At 41.0% G+C, this 25,946-nt stretch overlaps 2 protein-coding genes across 2 annotated transcripts in view; both read right to left on the bottom strand.

The window, feature by feature from the left end:
• Nucleotides 1-12,585, bottom strand: part of BRWD1 (bromodomain and WD repeat domain containing 1) — a 55,294-nt gene extending 42,709 nt beyond the window's left edge. The window contains exons 1-11 of the mRNA XM_013129681.3: nucleotides 12,443-12,585; nucleotides 12,208-12,266; nucleotides 11,986-12,015; nucleotides 11,729-11,788; nucleotides 8,484-8,634; nucleotides 7,236-7,334; nucleotides 6,517-6,677; nucleotides 5,694-5,915; nucleotides 3,642-3,742; nucleotides 2,066-2,136; nucleotides 1,172-1,272 (exon numbers count right to left, since the gene is read on the bottom strand). Of these exons, the coding sequence (XP_012985135.3) occupies nucleotides 1,172-1,272; nucleotides 2,066-2,136; nucleotides 3,642-3,742; nucleotides 5,694-5,915; nucleotides 6,517-6,677; nucleotides 7,236-7,334; nucleotides 8,484-8,634; nucleotides 11,729-11,788; nucleotides 11,986-12,015; nucleotides 12,208-12,266; nucleotides 12,443-12,515 (1,128 nt within the window). The 5' untranslated portion in view covers nucleotides 12,516-12,585. The remainder of the gene's footprint in view (nucleotides 1-1,171; nucleotides 1,273-2,065; nucleotides 2,137-3,641; nucleotides 3,743-5,693; nucleotides 5,916-6,516; nucleotides 6,678-7,235; nucleotides 7,335-8,483; nucleotides 8,635-11,728; nucleotides 11,789-11,985; nucleotides 12,016-12,207; nucleotides 12,267-12,442) is intronic.
• Nucleotides 12,586-18,593: 6,008 nt separating this feature from the next.
• HMGN1 (high mobility group nucleosome binding domain 1) lies at nucleotides 18,594-25,863 on the bottom strand. The gene is made up of 6 exons (XM_034071035.1): nucleotides 25,621-25,863; nucleotides 25,169-25,201; nucleotides 25,041-25,070; nucleotides 24,898-24,948; nucleotides 21,992-22,123; nucleotides 18,594-19,492 (listed from the first exon to the last, which is right to left on the bottom strand). Exons 1-6 carry the CDS (start codon nucleotides 25,633-25,635, stop codon nucleotides 19,445-19,447), a joined length of 309 nt encoding a protein of 102 aa, XP_033926926.1. The 5' UTR covers nucleotides 25,636-25,863; the 3' UTR covers nucleotides 18,594-19,444.
• Nucleotides 25,864-25,946: the final 83 nt, after the last annotated feature.

Here is a 25,946-nt window from a genome sequence, read left to right as displayed (position 1 = left end):
TAAATTGAGAGGAATCTGTTGTTCCCATTCCTACTTACACACTCCTTAAGAAATATACAATTAATGACCTTTTTTTTTTTATAATCACAATACGAACTACAGGAAAAGTAAATGGCACACTCAGGTATCTTCAGATCTTAAAGTCTTCTCTACATCAAAAATACATATTGATTAAGCCTTACCACTGTAACATAAATGGTTAAAGTCAGATTCAGTACTAGAGAAAACTCATTAAGGCAAACAAAATTAAGATGAGTATTTGAAGAGCTGCCCTTGAAAGACCTGTAAGGGTTCAACGAAAACTGAATTCCCCCCAGTAAAACTAAAGATTCTTTGTGTATCAAATGCTGAAAAAAAAAAAAATGACCCAACCTTCAGCACACAAACATAAGTAAAGACTCCGCAGCAGGGGAAGTCTGAGGTACACAAGACTAAGGTACACAAAAAATAAAAGCATTTTATCCAAGAAGTTATTTTCCTAACAGGTATCAGTTATATCAAAAAGCAAGTAAAGACAGACAGCACATACTACATAAAGCACATGGCAAAATAACACTAAACCTGAAAACCGACTTATTATGTAAGAAGCATAAAGTAGCTTGCATAGCCACTGAAATCATGAGTAAAGGTCAAGATGAACACAAGCAAAATTAGAGAACCTCAATCCCATATAAACATTTGATACAAAAGGTTTCAGGTAATAATAATCTGAGTAATGAAAACCACATTCTCATCCTATCTACTGCCTGTATACAGCATATAATATATAGGTGGCTAAGCACACTTGCATCAGAGGGAAGCAACAGAACTAACCACCCAGTTTAGAATTAGGTAAATATATGACATCCAGTTGGAAAGACAGAATTCTAAGTATCATCTTGACACATTCCAGCCTTTTATACGGTCATCACATTGACATGACTGGCTGAAATTCTGAGTAAGTTCTAAAAGTACTCAATAAAATAACATTACTACAAACCCACTAACAGCATTAGTTGGCTGAACAAGGCTCTGAGCAACCTGGTCTAGTGGAAGGTGTCCCTGCCCATGGCAGGCGGGTTGGAACCAGATGATCGTTTATGTCTCTTCCAACCAAAACCATTCTGTGATTAACTTGTAACTTCAGTACTGCTCGAAATAACTGATTATTGGATTTAGCAATCTTACTTACAGCGTGACTTTCCAATTCAGCTATTTTCTCAGGTGTTTCAGAGCCAAAAAAGTACATCCTGATGACATGGTCAGTGCTACCAGTTGCTAAAAACATACCACCTGTAAAAAAAATGCAATAATTAAGCAACAGTATAAGAAATTAAACACATCACCAACATTTCTCAGATGCTTGGTTTAACAAAAGTAAACTGAAGAGTTTAAAAACTCAGGGCTATTCCCTGACAACATTAACAAGCTACAGTTCGATTTCTATTTTATTTCTGCAATTGCCAAGTTTGTTCTAACGTTCCTAGTGTCCAGGACCAGCAAGCCTTCCCACAAGCCACCCACATGATTAGAAAGAAGGCAGACTACAAACCAGGAGTGAAGCACATTTATAAGTATTTTTGTGGATTCTTAAGAATGGATCTTTATGAACATCCCTGCATACAAATGGCACAGAATCAGGATCTCCTGCTACTGGTGGTAACCACTTCCACTGCTGTTCATTGTGGTATCTTAGAGAACTAATTTTGCCCCTGACACTATGCAAAGGGTTTAAAAAAAAAACAACAAACCAAAAAACAACAAACAACACCCAAAAAAAACCAAACCAAAACCTCACACCCAAAGCCAGTAAAGATGAATGCAAAGTAATCAAGCACCAGGTGACTTCTGTAAAATCACCAATGACAAAAGGGAAATAATATCACTTAGTTCAACAGACTTCAACTGTTGGCTAAGGCAAGTAACACTATTTAATGTAACTGGCTAACAGTACATATATATACAATTGCTTACTACACAGCTGATGGTTTTCTGTATTTTAAAGCTGTCACCACCAGAGTATTACAACTGCTTATGGTGAAAGATGAGAAACCACAATGCTAAACTCAAATTGTATGTGACTTACCTACACTGAATGAAGAGCAAAGCATCTGAACACCTGGTCTAGGTTTCTCTGTGAATTTCACTGGCCGATTGCTTAAAAAGAAAAGATGTGTTTGAAACAGGACAAAATAAAGGTATGCTTCTTCAAGCATCTATATAAAAGGTACTTCTTAAATACATGCAGTAACTTCCGTAAAGCTTGTGCAGGAGGATAAGCAATAAGATTTACTTTTCAAAACTAGTGTACACACATACACAAACAGTATTTGAAGTCCACACAACTTATGACATTTTCTGCAAGATGCTATTACCTCACAAGGATAACATGACAGTCAAAGTTCTCACTCATCCATGATTTACACCCTGCACAACATATCCACGAAGTACGGAACTCTTGACCTCAAATTACAGTCAATCAACAGTACATTAAATAAGGCCTACCAAACAGCATAACTGCAGAACGCTATGCTTAATCGTAACCTTTTATAAAAGTAAACAAAAGTGTGCAGCAAAGCACACGTGATGACTTAAAAGACTGGTTTCTTGTTCTGCAAGTCACATACAAACTCTTCCAGTTGACATGGCCATAATCTCACTGAAAGTAGATAATAAGAACTACACTGAGGAGAAATCCAGCAAACTGTACCACTTACAGACATTTTAAGTTTCTACTTATTATTCTACCGTTTTTCTGTTCAAGCGTTTTCTGTTTATCAAAGGAAATGTTGACACCTTCAATAAAAGAACATTTCCTTGTTTCAATGATACACAGTACAGAGATTCAAATCCTAAGAATGCTGCTTTGAGACCTAGCAATGCCAAATTCAATTTAAGTCCATGCTTAAACTACTTTAACTAATGTTTAAATCTCTTACAGGCCTCTAAATTAATTTTAGGAGAATAATTAAGGATCCAGTTTAAACACACTCCTCCTACAACTTACAGCCCTAAAAGGTTCTTCACATGAAGCTATGTCTTTGATAGTTTTTGCTGCAATTCGATTACCTTAAGATCATAGGTAGGAATTAAAAGGCAAAACAACTGTCTGCTTTCTAAAGTACTGATTGGTTTTTATTTTTTATAGCTGCTTTAATGTAAAATTGATAATTTTATACCAACTACCATCATATGGCACAATACTAGATACACACTGATCATCCCAGATCTCTCTTTTCTGGTAATAATCCAATTGTTTATTTGTTCAAATAAACAACAATCACATACAGAGCATTAAACCTACCTTCAACATATTCTGCATGCAATTTCTTTAAGAGACATCCTAAAACTACAGGACTGTTGAAACCTCAACACAAATAAAAAGCTTTATTATGCTGTCCCAACATATTTACCTTAGCAACAATTTTAGTTGTTCTATATATACTTTCAGTGTAGCAAGAAATTTATTTTCCAGCTAACCTCCAAGGACAACAGAATAATATAAAATTGTATAGTTAGCAATGGTGCTTTAAAATAATTACATAATAGATTACTTTCACAATGTCTTTATTATCACAACAAAACCATTTTAGCTAGTTAAAAACAACTGACTTATTAAAATATAGCACAGAACAGATGTAATCAGCAATCCATTTACATACTTGAATTTCATTGAATCTGTATCCCATTGCCAAAAGCAAACAGTTCCATCTGCACCAGTAGAGACCATGTATCGCATGGAGCCTTTCACCATTGGACTAAACTAAAGAGAAGAAAGTAAAGTCAGACACAAACAAAAAAGAGATATCTAAAAACTGTTCATAAGCTTCTAAAAACCTTAATGTAAAACCATTATTTACTTTGAATTTTCCACTAAAATCGCTAAAGCAGCTGTTGATAACTTATTTTAAACGTTTACAAAAGAACATCTCCTATATTTTAAAATAAGTTGTGGTCTACATTTCAATTATTGCACTATATAAAACCAATTTATTCACCTCTTTGAGGTCTTAACTAACCACATTTGTTCACTAAAAATTGTGTCAATGACTGAGGTAATGAGCAGAGCAGACTGGAAATAAAAAAAAAAAAGAGGTAGTTTCACTAGACAGGCGTATTTTTTTAACCCAGCATCACAAATGAATTTATAGCACATCCTCACACATACTTATTTAAACATGGATTTATTGGTATGTATAGAACTACCCTTCAGAAAACCTGAAGTTTAAAGAACTCAAGTTACACAAGTTGATTTAAATGGTTCATCCGTTACTACTACTACTGTCAGAAAGGGACATATAAATTGCATATATTGCAATTACAGTACTGGGACATCTAGTCTCGATCATGCTTTGCCAAGAAACTTGGACAAGATGAGCCTTGAGGTCCCTTCCAGCCTTGGATTCTATGACAAGATGCTTAAATAGAAGAAATCCACTACACTCCAATAAAATAAACACCATGAATAACTTCTTTCCCATTAAAAAAAAAAATCTAAGAAAGAGGAAAAACAAAAAATGCAACAAATGCCACAGAAATTCTCCAAAATATGAAAACTACTTTGAGAGGCAGCATTTTTGAGAAAACAGCAAAATTATTTTCTGCACTGAGCTTCCTAAGTTGGCAGGCAGCACTTCACCCCTCAACATCACCCTGTTTGTCTCACTGGATAACACAACAAATCTGGATAATGAGCTACTTATGTGTTAAATAAGGAATTACAAAGGCCAAACCAAGACTGAATCCAAAGGACTACCAATAGCTCATAAAGTATAATAACATCTTCAAATTAATACAAAATACTACACTGAACATCATTGCACTTTTGAAATAACTCACATTTTTGAGATTAAAAGAAATGTCCATATCACAGAAGTTGTAAGAATCACATACTGGATCCAAACACTCATTCACATAAACCAGTATATCATGTCTCCAGGAACAGACACAAGGAAGACACAGTATTTCCCAGAAATTCTCTTCAGTTCCAAGAGTTCAAATATTAGAGGTAGTGATCTTTCTTAACTTCAAAAGGATTTCTGTCATTATTTTCAGTTAAGTACTGAGGAATTCCAGGGGGTAGGGAACAGGGTTTTATTGTGTAGGTTGACTGATTTTTTTACATTAGTATTTAAATGTTCACATTTTAATATTCCCCAAGAAATAATTTCAGTCATGTAAAAATCATAGTGACAGGCACAGTGTAAGTTCATTGCACTTAGATGTGAAAAAGTAAGATGGACACTTGGTAAGTTACTTCTCCACGTAGTAACAGCAATCACAAAGTACTTTTCTCCACAAACAGAAAATGAGGCACTAATCTTTCTTTACAAGAAGTTGTAAAACAAATATGGAAGATTCTGTTGGTGTAGAACATTCCTGTAACTATGTTCCTGAATTGCAATAAGCAACCATGGAAACTGGTTATTTCTAACCAACATGATAGCTACCTAACCATAGGGTGTCCCATTAATCTAAATCCTATTACTAAAGCAGACTCATACCTTTTCAAATCAGGTGCAACAGCATTTTCCTCTCCTCTCCCCAGAATTATTCCTCATTGCCTACTATTTGACTAAAATACCTTTAAACTTTCCAGACCATGCTGTCACATGAAATTTAGCCGAGTTTCATGGACTGGCTGCTTCTCACAATCCATTTACACTACTTGTGCTCCAATATGTAGACATACCTAGAAAAACCCCAAAACCTACCTGTAATGAGGTAATGGACCCTGTGTGTCCATGGAGGACCGCAACTGGTGCACAAGTTCTAAGACACCACACTCTGATCATTTTATCACAGCTTCCAGCTGCAATCATAGTGTTTTCATAATTGACAGCCATATCAGAAATCTCTGCTGAATGGCCTCGTAAAGTGGCAAATAACCTGCCATTATGAGTTGACCAAATCTTCACCAAACAGTCATCTGAGCCCTAGAAAGAAACAGTTATGAAACTCAGCAAGGATTTTCAAAGACACTCAGAATAAAAGTTTTAGGTTTCCCTTAAAGAACCTATGTTTTTCCACAGCTTGGTAAATTACACTTCTATGTAAAACTATGTATGAGCTTAAAAAAGTAACGTCAAAGTGCTCACTTATGGTTCAGAATTACAGTGCAGTCACCACAGATCTACCCCATATAATGCAAAAAGTCTGGAAAAAGTTTAAGGGAATTCCTTACACGAAGGGGCCAATGAAAGTACCATTCTGCAAAATCCATCTCTCCCCTGCCACTTCATAAAGAACATGAAACATGCTTAACATCGAACTACATCACTGAATAAAGCTCCTTCATCAATGTCAACACCTGACCATATTATTACATACCCCACTTCTTACATGCTTCCAACCTTACAATTTACATCAAATTACATCAAATTGTTCTACTTAAGCACAGCAATGGAGCTCATCAACTACACTGTAGCACTCCTGATATTCACCTCCAGAAGTTTTAGCATAACATGCATTTCAAAATTCTCTTCCTTGCATCTGTCTAGAGCTATAATCAGATCTGGATCCATTTCATGAACTTACAGTAAATATTCTATGTCCAGTCCTATCAAATGCAACACAATATACAGAAGAAAGATGGCCAAGAATCCGTCTGTGCATCTTGACATGCTGATACATACTTCCTGGAAATGAAGTACTGAACTTTGCATATCCAGTTAATTGTTTTGCTCGATGTACTTCCACTAGAACACAAAGAAATCAAAGAATGAATGTACTGATATTTAAAACAGGTCTATTCTAGAACAGGATTTTATTTAACTGGCACTACTACTTAGCAACTTACTAGAATTTATAAAGTAACATTTTTTTGTATTTGCAATTTTTTCTACATATAAAACCAAGACTGTATTTTAAACTTGTTCCTATCAAAAAAGTAAAATCAAAACAGTCTCTAAAAAAGAAGTGCTGTTATCTTTATTTTCCCATGGCTCTCTATGGCATCCATACCTTAAACTATACAAGAGTTCTTCTATCCAAAGGAGAAGCACTTCTGTCTCCTGTACGTTTAGCTACCTTAATACAGGAACTTAAAAAAAAAAAGTCATCTAGAGGCCATCATCTCACTAGTGCTGAGCCAATGTTTGTACCCAATACATAACTCTAGTGAAGTCACAGAAAGTTCTCCAGATGAGCCTCCAGATGTGGTTCTGAGGTGCAGTTTTCAGAATCACAGCAAGGCCAGTCTCAAGACACACACTGTGTGTTCACAGCAGCAGTGGTGAGTGTTGCAAAGAGCTTACCAAGATTTGGTGGTGTGCCATAGTTCACAGGAAATTCAGGAGGTCTTCCTCTATGAAGAGCAGCAAATGCAGAGCTCTTCCAAACTGTGTTCCTGCAATCTTTAAAACCAATTATACATGTTTAAAACAACAAAAAAAGTAAATGTTTAAATGCCAAAAGATAGTACAGAACCTATAGGTGGTCTCAAACACAGTACTAAAACAACTGAAAAACCAGGAACACCAAATGCCCCAAAACTTTTTACAAACAGTGTAGCATCAGAGAAAATTCCACTCAGTATGGTAACAGGAGTTAAAAAAAAAAATAAACAACAATACAACCAACCACCAATCTCTGAAACCACTCTTAAGTGGAGATGCCCCTGCAGTTCACATGACACAAAGTTAACCTTTCAAAGGAATTTTTCCTACTCATCCCCAGTGCAAAGCATTCAAGACTTTTGACATTTTAATGCATGTTTGTTCAAAGGAACTTATTGAAAGTTTATTAGTATGATAATTACTTTGCTACCCTCACACTGAAATAACTGTTCTATCCTGATTTTCAGGATAGAGGAGTCACTGTCATTCACTGCACATCCTTTAAAGCAGTTAGGACAGTTAACTGAAAATGCAACAGTACCCCACAAATCACTGCCACATCATAGCATCTAGCTACCCAGCGGAACTTCAGACAAACACATGAACTTCCCAGAAACAGGGAGGTAAGTCTAAAGCTGAAATCTACTCTATCAACATTTGTTGCTTATGCACTGCCAACCATTCCCTTTAAGTTACAGGCGAGGACTTTCTTCCTCCTTATCTAGAGGATTCACAGATACTAATTTTGATGCTATTTGCATTAACCACAAAAACTTTCAGAAGGCTGGTGTTAACTGTCTCACATTTGCACTGAATTGAATACAACAGCTGCTGCATTCAGAACCCCCATGGGCCAATATACTACTGGGAATATGTTAGAGAAACAGCACCTGTGTCCTGATGATTCATTTACTGCAGTAACACTGAAAACTAGTCATGTTCAGCAGGCTCAGCACTCAGAGTAACAGTAATTCTTGTGATAAAACTTAAAACCATCACTTTGTAACAGCCAATATATAGTTTTGACATAAAATCCCGGTGTTTAAACACAGTACTGAAATAGGGGCCCAATTGTCGTGAAAGCTCACCCCTTTTAAAAATTCCAAGTCTTCACCATATACTTATGAAAATGTATCATACCCATATCAAATAACAAACAGACCATACCTTTCGCTGTACGTAACAATGACTGTCTTCCTGCACCAAGCAAGGAATTCACTCTAGAAATGCTGGGTGGTATTTCCTTATCCAATATAGGGCCAATACGTTTGCAAATTTGTAACAAATGGTCTGGAGCCACATGTTTGTTGGACAGCACCTGGCAGAAATAAAAGTTTAAATATCTATATGTATATATATATATGGTACATTCAGAACAGATGACTCTAAAAGCTTCAATATTAGTATAATAAATATTGTTTAACTTGCAAAAGAAAATGAATTCTGCTAAGCTCTAATCCAGTAAATTCAGCCAGTACTCTCCAAAAATGGGAGAGCCATAGTAAAAATAACTGCAGTAAACTCGCTTACTGCTTTTTAGTATTTTACTTCTGAAAGCTTGCCATATTCATACGTACGGCACCCATTCATGCAGCACCCCACAATAAGTGTCTTTGCCCCATTCACCCAATTATTAAAATATAAAAAATAAAATTCAAACCCCCATAACTCAAGATCATGGGAAATTTTGCTGTAATCAAGAATGAGAATTTATGCAACTAGTACTTCGGTCACATAGTACTTGTTCAGTAAACTGCAACACAGTAGGCTTGAGCACAATCTCTCTGGAAATAGTTTCCTTGAAGAGACAGTACTACACAGCCTAAGACTGCCCTACTTCCTTCAAAACAGTCATACATCCATACAGGAAGGAACTCGTACTACCTACATCTAAGAGTTGGAAAAAAATACATACACACTGATATTTCAGTCAAGAACAGATGTAAGTGGGTTTTGATTTTTTCCCCCTTTCCATTCTGGGATTTCAGTGAAAAATAATCTTTATCTAACTATAAAGTCAATCACAATACTGCAGAAGTCAAATACACGAAGTAGCTTTTACATAGACTTGAGTAAACCAAACCATCAGAATCATAAATTTAGGCTACTGGGGAGGCCTGAATCAGCCGGCACAAACTGCCCTCTCTGATCTTGCCACGTCAAAACCAGTTGGACCCAGAAGCCACACTGCTACTTCAGCAGCCAGATTATTCCCAGCCAATACATCCAAGAAAGGCAGCAGGCCACACCAACACAGGTATGTGGCCTCTTGCCCATGTAGCTCAGAACACAAGCAGAACCAGCTTGTGCTTATGATGCTATTCCCTTAGCCTAACAACAGAATTTGGATGAGGGAAATCCTGACAAGGCTGATCTTGTCATCAGAACAGTGGGAATAAAAATACCACATGCTGTCATGTAACAAAAAGTTGCTCAAATGTACACCGAGTATGGAGAAAGTACAATTTAAGCCACAGCCTATTATTTGCTTTGATATTAAAAATCCAAGTAAGGTATAAAATCTCTGGGGATACTGGATGTATTGCTGGGGGAGTGGGGAGGTGGCAATATAAGTAAAATTGTTAACATTACCATATAGCTCAGGAGATATTTGGTTGATTATGAGAAATACATCTGATAGTCCAAAAGATTACAAAATGCACTTTTTTATCATATGTTTGTAATTTTTGCCTCTTGAACTGGTACAGAGCAGCACCAGCCACAACATTCAGGACAGAAAGCTCAGCACACTTTAGGCCAAGCATTATAAACCATTTCGTTTGCATGCCATTATCAGGAAGTATATATTCCAAAAGCAATCCCTGATGGAAGTATGCATACACAACCTTGTAATTCATTTCCTTTTCAAGTAGTTTTCCTCAGATTTTGGAAGGACCAGGCATTTTGAAGTCCTGTTCCAATTCCATGATGAACAAAGGGGAAAATAAATAATTGCACCGTATGGTTGCATTTGTCTGTGGTCTCTGCAAATTCAGAGTGAGACCAGCGAGGCAGCAAGCGGTGCCCAAAGACCCTCAAAAGCAGACACTAAAACCTTCACAATATTAACTTGATATTGTGAAATACTATTATCCTGTGTAGAGACTTAAGTTTTGTAGGGAAAAAAGAAGAAGTATTAGTATCTTTAACACATTAAAGAATTAATGTGACAACTGTATATGCATAATAAACACAGTTAAAAAAAACCTTAGCAAAGTCAGAAGAATCCACGACATCTCCCAACACCACTACCTTTTTTGGCCAAAGAAATACAACCAACAAATATAAAACCATTCAATCCTTTTTAAACTTAATAGTACTTTTAATGTTTGCTAAATTCAAGTCAGAGCTTGCAAGTATTCCTGTTTAGCAAGACTAGGCTTTTCAATGACTTAAAGCATTAATCTAAAACCTCATTTGCTCAACTGACCACACTGACAAGCAGAAGTAGAACCCAGTTTATCATTTTAAGTAGCATTTAAATAATTAAATGCTTTAAGCAAAATTTTCTTTCTTCCCTATGCAAACATGATTCTGAGATGTTCAAGAGCTACACAAGAGGAACAAGGGAATTTACCTATAATATTATACAAGCTGATGGTAAGGGGAAAGTCAGTCAATCAACCTGGAATGCCTGAATCTTAAGGGCAAAAAGGTGAGAATAAGCATCTGTTTAAAGGAAACAAGATCAACTCCAATAAAGCAGGATAAAGCTACACTGAGCATACATCATCAGGCCATCACTACACAAGATTCAACTACCAAATATACTCTGCCACTTAAGAACCAGTATAATAAAACACCAAGAGAAAGACAGCTTTCCATTCTGAAACGGATATAAGTTAAAACAGCACAAACATCAGCTGTAGAAGGCATAGAAGGTCCTTCTCAACATGCTGTTGAGAGATCACTTGTATCATCCTAGCATTCACAAACAAAGCTACGACCAGTGAGTAGGCTGAGATTTAGCGCATACTCCTAGGCAGCAGAGCTGCCAGCCCTTAATTTCTGAACAGCGATTTAGTTTCCTAATCTGTTGAAGGGGACTGCGGAAGCCAAACAGAAAATAAATACCGTCAAATCAAAACGCACTTAACAAACTCACTGGTGAAGCTCTGAAATGAAACCTTGCTTCAGATTGGTTCTTCCCTGTATGTAGGCAGTGGCATGTACCAAAGCACAACGCCAAGCTCCACCTCTGCTATGTAAACAATATCCCCAATTTAAACCACCACTTGTGTTTTTGTTAGTCTAATGTAAAGAACTTAAAGGCCCTTTTAAAATATTTATAATGTCTTAGCAGACCCTGAATGAAACTGGAATGTAAAGTTTTCGGCCTACTTTGAAAGCAAAAGGGTCTAACATCAACGTTACCACCCTAATTAAAAGTTTAAAAAGAAAAAAAATCTCACCAATTCTTCATAACTTCTATAATGCTCATTTCCTTGCCAATCCAACCTTTTAGGAAGCAACTAAATGGAGGAGGGGAAAAAAAAGGGAAAAAAAAGTGAGTGGTTAAAAGGGAAGAAAGGAGATATTACATCCAAAACAATGTGCGTTGAGGCGGAAAAGTTGAGACAGTAGGGTGGAAGAAACTTGAATGACTCGTAAAGTAAGGGAAACTTTTGACTACAGCGCGAGAGGTTATTTCATCAGAGCCCACACAGACCTGGTGCTGCTCCAGCTCCTGCACCAGCACCTGCAGAAAAAGGGGAAAAAAACACTGATTTAGGGACGAGCAAGCCTCCGGCTTCTCAAGGACTGAGGAGGGGGAGCTGGGGGGGGGGGGGGGATCTGTTCACAGCTCCCCTTCGATGCTCCCTACTGCAGCGAGCAGCCGAGGGGTCTGAGCCCGTGAGCCCTGGTTTATGTGCGGCACCCCTGTACTCACCTTCAGCGCCCTCCTGCAGGGCCCGGTGGTCAGGAAGCGAGCTATGAGGAAATAGAGCTCTGCAAAAGACACGGGGAGAGACCGGGGGTGAGGCCGGCGCTGGAACGGGGGAGGGGGGGAGCCCCCGGGGTGACTGTAATTCATAATCACGTTCAGGAAGATGGCGGCAGGGAGCGGCGGCACCGGCAGTAGCTCTCGCCCTGGCCTGCGGCCGCTCGCTCCCCGACGGTTTTACCTGATTCAATGAGCGGCAGGGACACGCCGCCGCCACCGCCGCCGGAGTTAGAAGAGGCCGGGGGTTCGGCCATAGCGGTTCCGGCCCCGGCGGCTGCCACACGCTTGCTCTGTACAGTCGCTGCTGGCGGCGGCCGTTGCTGCCAGAGTAGGGCTTAGGGCTCAGGGCTCAGTCAGCGCCTAGCGCGGGCAGGGCCCGGCTCGGCATAGCCCTGTCAGCGCCGCCCCTCCCCCACCGCCAAGCACCCCCCCTCCCCTCTCCTCCGCGCGCGGGAGCGAGCCTCCCCCGCCCGCCGCCGGACGTCGTGCTCGCGCTCCGGCTGCTCTCCCCTCCCCGCCCCCCCCTCCTTAGTACAGCCTCTGCGCCGCCGCCATCGCTGCCGCGCAACCAGCCACGGCACCGCCGCCGCTGACACCTGCGCCGGGCACGCCCGCGAGAGGGCGGGGCGGAAAGGAGGGGAGGAGGGGAAGAAAAAGTAGTCCCTGTCCCGGGAGCTCTGGGAGCGGTACGCGGCTGGACAGGGGGGTGCGCATGTGTCCGCGGAATACGTGCGGGGAAGAGCAGAGGGAGGGAGGACGGGGAAGGAAAGGGGAAGCAGCCCCGTGAGGAAACGAGACGCGCGGGCGCGGAAGGATTGCGAGAGGAAGGCGATAGTGACGGAGAGCAGCAGTGGGCGGGCCCGCTCTGAGGTAGGGGGAGGTGGCATGGGGTGGTTCAGGGTGCGTGGGGAGTGGCGGTTGGGTTACGGTTGAGGGTTGGGAGCGTGCGAGCCCCGCCGCTGCTGTTGCCGGTTACGACAGGTACAGGCCGTGTCCCTACCGGCAGAGAGAGGCTGCGGCCCGCTTCGGGGCCCACATCTCCGCCTGAAAGCCCGTTACCGTGCTCATTCCCGGGCGTGCCTCGGGTCGCCAGAGAGCTGGGCCCAGCGGTGTGCGCCTCCCGGCTCAGGCAGCGGGCAGTACAAGCGCGTTTGCAGCCACCTCATCGCCAAATGTTTTTACACGGCATCGGTTGTGTTTCTGCTCTTGTCCGCTCCTTGAGGCGGATCTCCTGACTCCACATGCCTGTGTCACTGAAGCTCTGTGGGTGCAATGCTCGGAGGCACCCCGGCTCCCCTAAACCTCACTTCAGTGCCTCCCGGAGATCGTGTTCCTCCCGTTGCCTTTCCGAAACCAGCAGCTTTGCCCGAGTGCCGCTCCCCAACCCCGACTCTGCAAACTAGTGCCAGCAGCGCCTCCATCCCACCCTGGCTTTGGGAGCTTATTTATAGGGTGCTTTTTCACTTCTTACAGTTGCTTCTCACCTCTGCCTAGCATGAATTCTAGTGTAAATGTAGCAATAGCTGTGCTTTTGCTGCATTTTACATCCAAGCCCTTCCTTTGTTTTTCCCATTCCCCACCTCTGGTGGCTTGGTAGGCGTCTTTGGAACTCTTGAAGTATTTTTATGGATCATTGTAGAAATAGGTGTGTATTTTATTAATGTCTCAACCCTCGATGTGCTTTCAACTTCTGACAAAGAGCTTTTGTACACCTGAGGAGCAGGCTCAGCAGTGGGCAGTTGCCCCAGAGGCATCCCAGAAGGCAGAGTCCTGCCCTGCTTCCTGATGGGTTAGTGCACAGGTCAGGTACAAACAAACAAAAAGCCCACAAAAACCCCCCAGCATTCTGTCCTTTTAAAACCTTTGTTTAAACGAGATCCACAGTTTTCTGCTTCCAGTATTCTTGCAAGCTTCAGCCACATCATTCTTAAAGGCCTCCTGTGTTCCTGTATATCTCACTGCCAGACAAATGCATGTTCAGCTAAACTTGGATGCACTTCAGCATCCTCGCTGTGTTTGTGTTTTAAGGAGCTGCAATCTAGTTGACTCTAGAAAATGAATTCCAGAGTGATGCAGTGTAACCACATATAACATGGCACACTGAACCAGAATAACTAGTAGCAGTGTGCAAGTACCATCAAGGAACTTTAAGAAAACATATTTTATTCTCTGCACATTGTACTTAGAAGTGGAGGTTTTCTGTTACTTATGTATTCCACAGTGCTGTATGTAAATCTGCATTAGCTGCCACTCTGTCCCTTAGCTGCTGTTGTGGTTTAGACCCAGCTGCTAACTCAGCACTAGCCATTTGCTCACTCCCTCCTCTCCTTCTCCAGGCAAGATGGGGAGAATTGAAAGAATGTAGACCCCACAGGTTGAGATAAAAACAAGCCAATAACTAAAATAGAATATAGTGATGAAGGAATACTAATAATAATGGGAAATTAGAAGAAATTAAGGCTTAGAAAACGTAAGTGATGCACAACACAATTGCTCACCACCAACTGACCAATACTCAACCTGATTATATCAGCAATCATCCCTTCTGGGTAATTCTTCCCAGTTTATGTACTGGCCATGACGTGCTGCAATATGGAATACCTCTTTGGCTACTCTGGGTCAAGTGTCCTGTCTGCTCCTCCCAGCTTCCTGTGCCCCTCATCACAGAGCATGGGAAGCTGCAAAGTCCTTGATCTGAGTAAGTGCTACTTAGCAACAGCTAAAGCATCCCTGTGTTATCAGCATTGTTCCCAGACTAAAGCCAAAACACAGTGCTGCATCAGCTACTAGGAAGGAAAAAAGTAACTGTTGCAGCTGAAACCAGGACAGTTGCTCAGAGCAAATGTATCTGGCATCATTCAAGAAATAATGCCTTTTTAGAGCATGCCTGTGGAAATTACTGTCTTCCACTCCAGTTCTCCACAAGCAGAACTGACACCTGGTGCTGATGTATACAATTCCTCATTTTCTCAGTAGCCAAACTGGTGGGTGTTTTTATGGTTGTATGCTGACCTTTCATGCTACAGTACCTGTCTACTGCAAAATCAATTAAAATTCATAGCTGATTCACCCACATATTTACTAGGCATGCTTTATGCAATTAGGAAAGCCTGTTTCATTCTTGACCCCATCAAGTCGGTTGTGCTGCCCAGAATAGATGTAGGGCTCCTGTGCTCCTGGTGGAACTATGTCTGTTCTTCCCTTTTTCCAGCATGAAAATGCCTCTGTCCTGAGAGAGCAGGTGTCACTGATTTACCCTTGCTAAGCCCTTTCATTTCTATAATAAAGTAAGAAGTAACTTTGTCCCCAAAGGGACAAAAAATAGGAAGCAGTTACAACAGATATGCAGATACAAAGATTAGAAAGACAAGTGGATCACATGTGTCTGAGAGAAGATATTGAAAGTCAACAGGATCTCAACATCAGACTCAAAACATGAGAATCAGGCATTCTGTAAAATTAAGTAAGGCGTTATTTCAGGGTATTTACCTGCAAGTTTGTTAGTCATTTAACTGGGGTTTTTCTCTTGCTAAAAACAGAAGGTAAAGAATGTCATGTAGCTATGTTATGCTACTACTAAATTAAACCAACAAATAAGATAGCTGGAGGGGTTGGGGGGAAGGGCAGGGGATTAGAAAAAGTGCCATGAAGTTTTTTGAATATCCAAGAACTCAAAGCCACTGTCAAAGCCAGGTGCGCTCTGCTAGGAACGCAGCTGTGCTGGAAATGGACCAGAAACGTACTGGGGTCCAGTGTTAAAGAAAAGTTGAACATTGCTTGAACAGTCAAGGGTAGAAAGGGTAAAATGCTTTTTTGAATTTAAGCATGGTTTAAGAAAATTAGTGAAGAGGTAAAACTAGTGTTTTTTAGAAGTAACTGCATGAGAATTTGAAAAATGGCACAAAAAATGGAAAAGAAGCACATAACTGTCCTTGCAGGTGTTGCTTGAGAGCATAAAGTTCTCAGTCAAGGGGGAAAAAAAAGAAACAGTTACTTGTTGACCTTGACTTCTCCCAAGATAAGGCTGGCAGCTGTCCCACTGATATTAAATAAACTGGTAGGATAAAAACATGCTACTACCTGCTGCAACTCAGCAAAATAACAGAAGTGGGAAGAACACAAAAAAAAAAAAAACCAAAAAAAACACAACCCCCAACAACACAAAAAAAAACCCACAACCAACCAACCAATAAGCTGTCTGTTGCTTTGCCCTCAGATCCAGGGACATTTTTTTTCCTTTTGAAGGTGCTGGATAGTGTTGAACAAGGACCTGTAAGCGTAGGCCAAGCCCCAGCACATTGCCATGATTCGCCCGTCTCTGGTATGACCAGAATGACAACACGCCTCATTTAAATGTTTTACTAATTTTTCCGGATTTTGCATTTGTTTGGTGGTGAAATTCCGAAGTACTGGAGGGGCCCACTGACCTAGATACTTGCCCATACTATCGCACACACCCTGCCACTCATGGCTGTCCAGCCTCCTGGAAAATCTCTTGGTCCTCCTATACCCTCGTCTAACCCCAGACAAGACCCAGACCTGACTCTGCTTAACTCTTGAAATCAGACGAAATGGTCATGGGCAAAACACACTCTGTATTTGTGCCAACAGGGTGATCCCCATCACAATCAGCAAACAGGACTCAACAGTATTAAAAGGCCATTCAAAAGCTTCAAAACTCTCAAACTATGCTGTAAATGGTCTGGAGGGGGTGTGGGGGGTATGGGTTGGAAGGTAAGAGAATGTCTCCTTCACAGGTTGACCACCCGAGAAGGAGAAAAAAAGATGTGTAATTGCTAAGCACTTCTATTATATACCTCCCAAAGTATAAAGGTGGTGACCACACTGGGAACATAAGCCAGATCATTACCATAAAGGACAATGAGACAAGAACTTTAGCCCAAGGCCCCCAGCTCATAAACACTAACACAGCAAATACCGGCTGTAAGTAAGGTATGATATACTCAAACTGTGAGATCAATAGAAACAACTTTGAGAGCCAATATATCAGCATTGTGATGAGTGACTATTAATCCAAAACAATGAATGCTTATCAAATATACGATTAGACACACTCTGGTCAGATCTGTCGTTATCTCAAACTTTCATGCCCCACATTGGGCACCAAAAAGAACTGTCCTGGTTTAAACCCAGTCAGCCACACAGTTTCTCTCCCCCCCCCCCACCCCCCCCCCCGGAGGTATGGGGAGGAGAATTGAAAGAATATAACTCCCACAGGCTGAGATAACAGTCCAGTAACTAAGGTATAACACAAACCACTGCTGCTACCACCAATAATAATGATAAGGGAAATAACAAGGGAAGAGAATACAATACCACCCGCTGAAATGAGCCTGACCCAGAAGAAAGCAAGCCCTTCCAGGTAACTTCCAGTTACCTCCCCAGCCATGACTTGCGGTGGTATGGAATACCCCTTTGGCTAGCTTGGTCAAGTGTCCTGTCCCTGCTTCCTCCCAGCCTTCCCTCCTCCCTGGCAGAACATGAGACTCACAAAGTCCTTGGTCAGAGTAAACATCAGTGTTATCAGCTCTGTTCCCAGGCTGAAAGTCAAAACAGCGCTGCTCCAGCTACTAAGAAGGAAAAAAATTGTCTGCTACTGCTAAACCCAGGACAACAACCCATAACAAATCAGCCCTTCACTCCATGGGAGAACTGAAGTAATGCTGTACTGGATTTGAGTTCTTAAGTAACACATACCTAATCCTATAGAATCATGGAATGGCTTGGGTTGGAAAGGACCTAAAGATCACCTAGTTCCAATCCTCTTGCCATGACTAGACCATGTCACCCAAGGCTCTGTCCAACCTGGCCTTGAACACTGCCAGGGGTGGAGCATTTTCCACTTCTCTGGGCAACCTGTTCCAGCATCTCACCACCTTCGCAGTAAACAACTTCTTCCTTATATCTAACCTGAGCTTCCCCTGGTTTAGTGTGAATCCATTTCCCTTTTTCCTACAGCCCCTTCTGATGAAAGGCTCTTACATCCTCAACAAAATTGATACATTTTTTTCAAATACAGCAAGAAAGAATCAGGCCAGTTTTGTTACCACATGAATTAGTTACATTTGAAACAATGCTTTCCCAACCTGTGGCCTTACATAGCAGGTAACAGCTGTTGTGTTCTAATTATTGTATTTTTTTAGGTAACAGAAGCAGCACTAAGCCTCCAACTACGGTTTCCTACTTGCTACTCCCTCCCCTGCCTCTTGAAAAAGTACATTTTTAGCAATAGTTAAGAACACAGCTAAAAATCAAAAACTACACCACTTAGACTGGGAATTGTCATAGTCAACGCAAGGGCTACGGAAACATCCTTTCATAATCAAGATTTATTTGACTTTTGTTTGGTGATCACAGACACACTGAACAGTTTCACAATTGTTTTTATTCACATAGTTTTTTAAATCTAAAAACCGTAATTCTCTTTGTTGGGGATTTTTTTTAATCCAAGGACTACTTCACATATTCTTCAATTTATCTTTGTAGGCAAGATGTTCTTTAAAACTGGATATGAAGTTCCAGTATCTCGAATACTGACATAACATGTCTGCCAAGCAGCAACTTTTACTTAGTATTTAAAGATATAATACGAGTTTCCAATTTTTCTCATCACAGCTACAAAGTTGTTGGAAAAAATAAAGCTGCAACTACCAAAAATAACTTTGTCACAGACATATATCACTCAGCGAGAAATCCAACACTAGGGAGCAGTTTCATTAGATAAGCAATTCTACTGATGGTACAACCATAGATAAAGATAAGTAACTAAAATGCTAAGACATTCTCAACATACCGTTATGAATTCCAAAGTCTGATCCATGTTATGCTTCATTTAATAGGATAGACAAACTGTCCCTCTCAGTCTATGGAACATAAAGCCCAATTGAGGCTTCAAAGCCCTCTCCTTAATGTAACATCCCATTTATTTCTGGTTTCATAGAAAACAGACAACCAGTACATGACTTTACCACTTAAAAAAAGCATTTACACTTATCTAAATATGTAAAAAAATGGACTGAGTTGGGATTCTCTCCTTTTTAAAAACATGTTTTCTAGAACTACTAAAAAACTTGCATTTACAAAATAGTTGATAAAAATATTCCTCTGAATTGTACAAGAAGAAAGGTATAAGGACCACCAATTAAAGACCTGGCACCAGATGTTACTCGGCCTTTGCTTCTTTCTCTGCTGCTGCGTCAGATGCTGGGGTCTGAAAAGAAGACAAAGAAACAGAACACTTGTAGTATTTTTAATGCACAGGTTCGCTAACCTGACAAGCAGAACAACCATGACTTGGTTCTACAGACCACATGCTGTGACAATCTGCTTATTTCTCTTGGATAATGACCGATTGAAAACAAGCTGTTTTGAAAAAACTTCTGTCTCCTCAGATGCATCAGGCTGAATTTCAGAGTGTTGCTACCGTTACTACTTAATACACACTGCAAAGGACTTTCAATTTTTTTTGAAAGAAAAAATCCCATTACTGCCTTTATGACATGAAGATGGGGCTTTTTAACCTACCAAGCTAAAATTCCTGCATATAGAGTGTTTAGGAAAGACACTACAGGTACACTTAATGCATTTAAACTTCAGTGCAGCACTGTTAATGTCTTCTCAAAGTTCTGCGGTAACTTAGTGAGACTTAGAAACACAGTACTGTATTAAACATAATTTTGTAGAAATACATTCAGTGAAACTGAATGGCAGCAGCAGAGCTATACTATTTTTGAAATTCTATATGCTGTATATCTCAGCTTCAGAGCAAATTTATACCATCTTAACTGACTGAAACTGCAAACTCCATTTAGATCAGAAAACTCATTGCATTTGCAATGTAGATTAAGAAAATGAATGTGGCATATCTATTAACATAAAAATGATAATGAATTATTCCAAAGCTTTGCAGCACCACCAGCAGAATAAATCACTGTAGCACCCAAACAGGAACCCCAACACCCGCTCAGCCTTTACTGCCACCTGGGGGAAGCTTCTGAAGGATGAAGTACGGAAACCATTTCCATTTGCAGGGCTAGGTCTCAGTGAATGTCACCAGAAGCCCTCAAGGGACTTTCATCAGCCGGCATGTATCAACTGTGGCATCTCTGACACCTCTGTCTCAACTGAAAACAGTAATGTCCAACAGGACAGGCTACACTCCTGTCTCTTATAGACTTCAATATTGTATTAAATTGGCAGTTTTGGCTGGCATGACCAATATGAGACCAGCAGGAAGATGTGCTCCAGAAGCCATCATCCACTCCTTTCAAATTTACATAATCTCTGCACGAGTGTACTAAATGGACTCCAGTTGAGAAATACTGACAAATTTAACAGTCAGTGGTATTGCTGAAACACTACATGCACAAATTATAAGACCAAATTACATTATAGTAATACAGAGCCAGAACTGTGCAGAAGGGTAAGGCAACTACAGAATTCATAGCTACAGCACAACTTTTTCACAAAGATCACACTGGAAGCTTGCAAATGAAAAACTGTTACCCCAAAGTAAGTGTCTTGTATGCTCAAGTACCATCCTGTACCTTCTTCACCAAGCCACACCACCTACAGCAAATACTCTTTTCCTCAACTTGAAGATTGATCTGTGCACTGGTAAGACAGAATTCAGATACTTTTTCTTTCTTAAAAAAAAAAATTACTTCCCAGTGCAACAAACAGACAGGAAGCACAAATCACACCTTTACATAAAAAAAATAAATAAATAAAAATCATCTGACTATCTGACCAGCAAACTCCACTGAACTCATTGAGTGAGGCATTCAGTATTGCAGAAACATGAGACTTATTCTAGGCTTATTGCCACATGAAAACTTGTTTCATCCAGCTGTTAACAGCTGTCCTAGTAGGAGGTACTGCTTCTCCCTACAGATCTTGTCCTACATTTAAAACGAAATTAAACGTCTACATTCCAGAGAAAAAAATACAGTGTGGAGGATGCTTTAAATTACCTGATCAGTGATTCCAAAAACTTCAGCAACACAGCCATTTTAGCACAGTATTACAGCCAAGACTGATTTAGCATGTTCATTTTTTCAGCAACAACTATTACTGCTTCTTGTACTCTTCCACCCCTGCACACACCTATCCCTTCTACCAGCAGTGGCTGATCTAGGACTCCTATAAATGTTACTTTAACTTTGATTAAATAATTTAAACTTTGGCTTTTCAATGAAAAATCCTTCCAGTCCCAAGAAAATTAACACTGCATTTGTGAAAAAAACTTTTGTATCAAGAATGAACCTGTTGTCTGGTAACAGCAAAGGCAGACTACAACCCAAACCAAACTCTATGAAGACAGACAACACACATGAACACAGCAGTATACTCTCTGTACATCCTGAATGTATCATTTTGGCAATACCTTCCTGCAGGGAAACCAGCTCCTCTCAGAGGGACACTATCCCATGGCAAATTTCTCACCTTTTTTCTCTATTTCGGGGACTGTTACCACATTACAACAACTTTCTGGGGGGCAACTAGAATTTTCCAGGTGTACCTACTAACATTTCAATAGCCTACTTTCTTTTCTTGTGTTTTTTTTGGTAGGTTTTTTTTTGTTTTGTTTTTTTGTTTGTTTGTTTTTCAGAAATAGATTCTGAGAACTGTGTATGTTTCTGATAGATATTTGGATAAACCAGTACAGGAAGTTATCCAGCTGCTTTGCAGCAAATACAGTCAACTTTACCTCCTCAGTTTTAGCTTCTCCATTTTCTGCAGGCAAGTTGTCCTTTGTCTGTTCTTGGTTTGTCTCTTCTGTCTGTTTTCCTTTAGGCCCCTTTTTCCCCTTTGTTTGAACCTTCTTGTCCTCAGATTTATCCTGCAATGAAATAAATTTCCAGTACCTAAGTTCCTAAAACCCACACAAAACCAAGATCGACTTGCTAATCAGAGGGAGCTGCTACCAACAACCAATGAGTGAATATATAATTCAACTGTCAAAAAAGTTTTTCAAACTATATAGAGACCAACAATCACAGTTCCAGACATAAAATTAGAGAATCAAACTAGGGTAAGAAGATGATTAGATTCTAGCAGCTAGACACATTTGCAATATATATGATTTAGCCTTGTGGCACATAAAAAGTAACAGTGTGGTCCTTCTGCTGTGTAAATACAAAGCACTTCAAACACTCTTTTTCCCTCTGATATCAACAGGGCAATTTCCATAATCTAACCTAAACAAATGCATCACCTAGAAGTATCATTTCCAGTGCTCCTTTATCACTGTTTCAGTCACATCCTCTGTACCCACATGACTTGTTAAATGAGTAGGTAAAGTATTTATTCAAGAGCTACTTTCATATAAACACATAATACATCATCCCAGACATTCTCTACAGCAAAATTTTTCAAGAAATTACGAACTGTAACACTTTTTCTGGAAGGTACAATGTGAGTAAATGGCAATAGAACATAACCTCTAAGCAGAAGATCTCATTAAAAATCCTGTGTGCATTTCACAAGTATTTTCTCCAAATTATGTCCTAATTTGTTGCCTCTGACCTAAAATTCATTCCAAGAAATAGCGTTCTTATTTTTGCATATTTAAAGTAATGTAGACATGTATCTCGGATTAGAAACCATTTGGTCAGAAGCATTCTGTCCTATCTTCACTCCAAGCATTCTTCCCTACAAGACCCATACAACTTTCTTACTTCACACATGCAACTTTCTAATAGCTATCTGAATACACATGAATGCTCATGTAAAATTCTGTCTTTATAAAAATACGGTTTTGCCAATGAATTGCAACTACTGAACAAAAGTTCTAAGTGTTTTTACACCACTGGATACAAACATGCAGTAAGTTACATTACATACACAAGAGATGGAAAAGTGGTAACAGTGAATGCTGAAGCATCTTATTCAGGTAACTAAATTGTCAATATTCACAAAATTTTTTAAATACTTTGCTCCTATTTTTAGCAAAGATAGTTTCTGAAATCAAAGAGCACAGTGAACGCAGTTGTAACAAGCTAATGGAAAAAAGAAAACAATGAAAAAGCTAAAGGCTACACTCAGTCTTAAATATTGAGGTAACAGACAGTTTCATAACATGACTTCTGTAGTTTGATTGTCAAAATATATTTTTCTCCCCTGCTATTTATTTTTTTTTAAACTCACCAAGTAACTCTGTATGAGCAAACGTCTTCAACCAGAAAAATACTGTCAGGGAAGTTTTTAAAAGTTATAAAGTTGATATAAAGAAATATCTTTCTATGGATCAAATACAGAAAAAATATAATTTAAAACTTAAAAATCTGTCATTTTGCTGGTAAGAGAAATATTTCTGCAACCATTTAAAGAAAAGTCCAGAGATAGCTAAAATAAGAAAGTATTGAAGCTAGAGAAGTAAACTACAGAGACTGAAAAGTACAAAGATTCTTACATTAACAATAATAAAGTTTCCAAACAGCAAGAGTTAAGTGACAGCACAAGTTCTAGAACAGAGGATCACACGTAAAACAAGTTACACATCTATTTAAATTGCCAATGACAACAGCAGTTAAAAAAAAAGAGGAAAAAAAAAAAGATTGTTGACATATTCACATTACAGCAGCATTCCAAGGGGGCCTCATGCAACGTGTTCTACTTGATATTCTGACAACTGCTTGTGATGTACTTTGTTTGCATGAGTATGCTCCCTGCTACGAACTGTAGAAATATTTCTTTCTACAAGTAAAGTAGTTACATGCAGGAAGCCATACCATGCATATCAGTCAGCACCAACCAGCAGCATTAAGAATTAGATGCACCACACAAAAGACACTGAAAAAAAAGAGAATCAGAACTGAAGCAAAATTGGGAAACTTCCCCCAATTCTTTAGGCTTACAACTTTGAAAATAGGAATTCACTGATATTCAAACTACTGGAATAAAGGTGCATTACTGAGAAGTAACTGTTCAGTACAATTAATGAGAACATCAAAAAGCCTCCAGAGTTCTGTGTTAGTGTATTTGAAATTATCTTCATCCATACATTAAGAAGAAAAGCTTATACTTGCAAAGGAACACTTCAAACCACATATACCGAAAAGCCAACAGACATACAGCTTCTTTTATTTCTCCCACAAAACAAAGTACTTTGCACCTGTTATTAGCAGTGTGAACGCTATGTTGGAAAAGATCATGCTATCCCACCCTTGTTTATGCACACAAATATCTGAAAGCTAGACTACATGAGTGAAACCTAAGTAGCTACCTAAATAATTCAAGTATTTTTTCCTGTCCTAACACACTGCCTTAAATTTTACGTGTATTTTACCCCCTTTTGTTCCAGTAATGAAATACAATCCTATGTACAGTTGCTTTGATGCTCCAGTAGTTCTACTCAGTACTAAATTACCACCCAGGAATTGGTGTCCATATTTCTATGCACTACTGTGAGTGCTTAGCAAGATCTACGTGAACAGTACCAGTGGATACTTGCAGAAGCACCTGAAAAACGATGTTTCAGAGAAGTGAGCGTTCACACAAGTAACATGCGAAGACACTCTGGGACACTGTGCAGCGCCACCACGAAATTGGATGCCACTGGGCACTTGCACAAGAACTCAACCACCTCCTCTCCTTCTCCCCTGCCACTCTCACCTTGGCCGCCAGCTTTTTTGGTTTCGGCTCTGCTTTGGCAGGAGCAGGTTTCTGCGAAGAAAGCATAAATAAGGTCGAGATTCACCTCTCAGTAATCCCCTTTCCGGTACAGGAAAGCGCGCACACCCCGCTCCCGTACTCACAGAAGATAGCCGCGCCGATCGCCTCTTCGGCTATGAACCGGGAAGAAAGAGAAGAGAAACTCCATAAGCAGAGTGCTGGGCGGCAGCGGCCCTGGCCTGCTCCGTCCCGCCACCACCGCTACACCTACCTCCTCGGGGGCCTCCCCGTCCGCCGCCGCCACCTGCCAACACAAACACCACGAGTAAGGCGGGGCAGGAGGGAGGGAGGGCGGCCCGGCGCGTGACGCCGCCGCTCGCCCGCCCCTTCCCGCCGCTTTCAGAGTTCGAGTCCCTGAGCGGAGAGGCGGCCGGCGAGTCCCTGCCGAACCTTCTACGCGCCGCCGCCGCCGCCGAGCCACCCCCAGCGGGCCCCCGGCAGGGGGGCAAAGGAAGGCGACGGCCACAGACAGCGAGCGCTGGTGGCCCCCGCGCCGGTGACCGCGGAGCGCCCGTTTCTCTCCGGACCCCGTCCCCGCGCTGCCAGACCGCCGTCCTCCTACCCCTTCACACATACACATACACCCCACACCAGCCCGGCCCCTGTGGCGCGGTGCCGCCTTGGGCAGCGCTTTTTCCCCGTCGTCGGTTCCACTCGTTTCACCTTTCTCTTCGGCATGGCGGCGAGGCTGCGAGGCAGCGGCTCCCGGCCGCGACCCCCGGAGCTGCGGCGGCGGCTACTGCTGCTGGTGCCCGGCTGCTGCGCGCACTGTGTGCCTTACGGCTGAGCGGCTGCCTGCGAGACAGGCTCGCTGCGCAGGGAAACCGCCCCCCCACCCCCCATCCATCCCAGCAGCGCCAGCGGCACCGCAACAGGATCCAGCCGGATTGGGCGGGGGGGCGACGGCGGGGGACGCTCCCAGGCCACGCCCCCTCCCCGGCTCTCACCTAGCACCCGCCCCGCCGGAAAAGGGGGGAGAGAGGGTAGGC

Source organism: Melopsittacus undulatus, chromosome 2 (assembly GCF_012275295.1).
Source record: "Melopsittacus undulatus isolate bMelUnd1 chromosome 2, bMelUnd1.mat.Z, whole genome shotgun sequence".
In the NCBI taxonomy this organism is placed as follows: domain Eukaryota; kingdom Metazoa; phylum Chordata; class Aves; order Psittaciformes; family Psittaculidae; genus Melopsittacus; species Melopsittacus undulatus.
This window is presented reverse-complemented; position numbering and strand designations above follow the sequence as displayed.

What these genes read in the sequence shown, in the direction of transcription:
- HMGN1 (XM_034071035.1), bottom strand. An exon ending in ACGGGGAGGCCCCCGAGGAG is followed by an intron (nt 25,071 to 25,168) that starts GTAGGTGTAGCG and finishes CCCGGTTCATAG; the next exon opens with CCGAAGAGGCGATCGGCGCG. An exon ending in GATCGGCGCGGCTATCTTCT is followed by an intron (nt 24,949 to 25,040) that starts GTGAGTACGGGA and finishes CTTTCTTCGCAG; the next exon opens with AAACCTGCTCCTGCCAAAGC.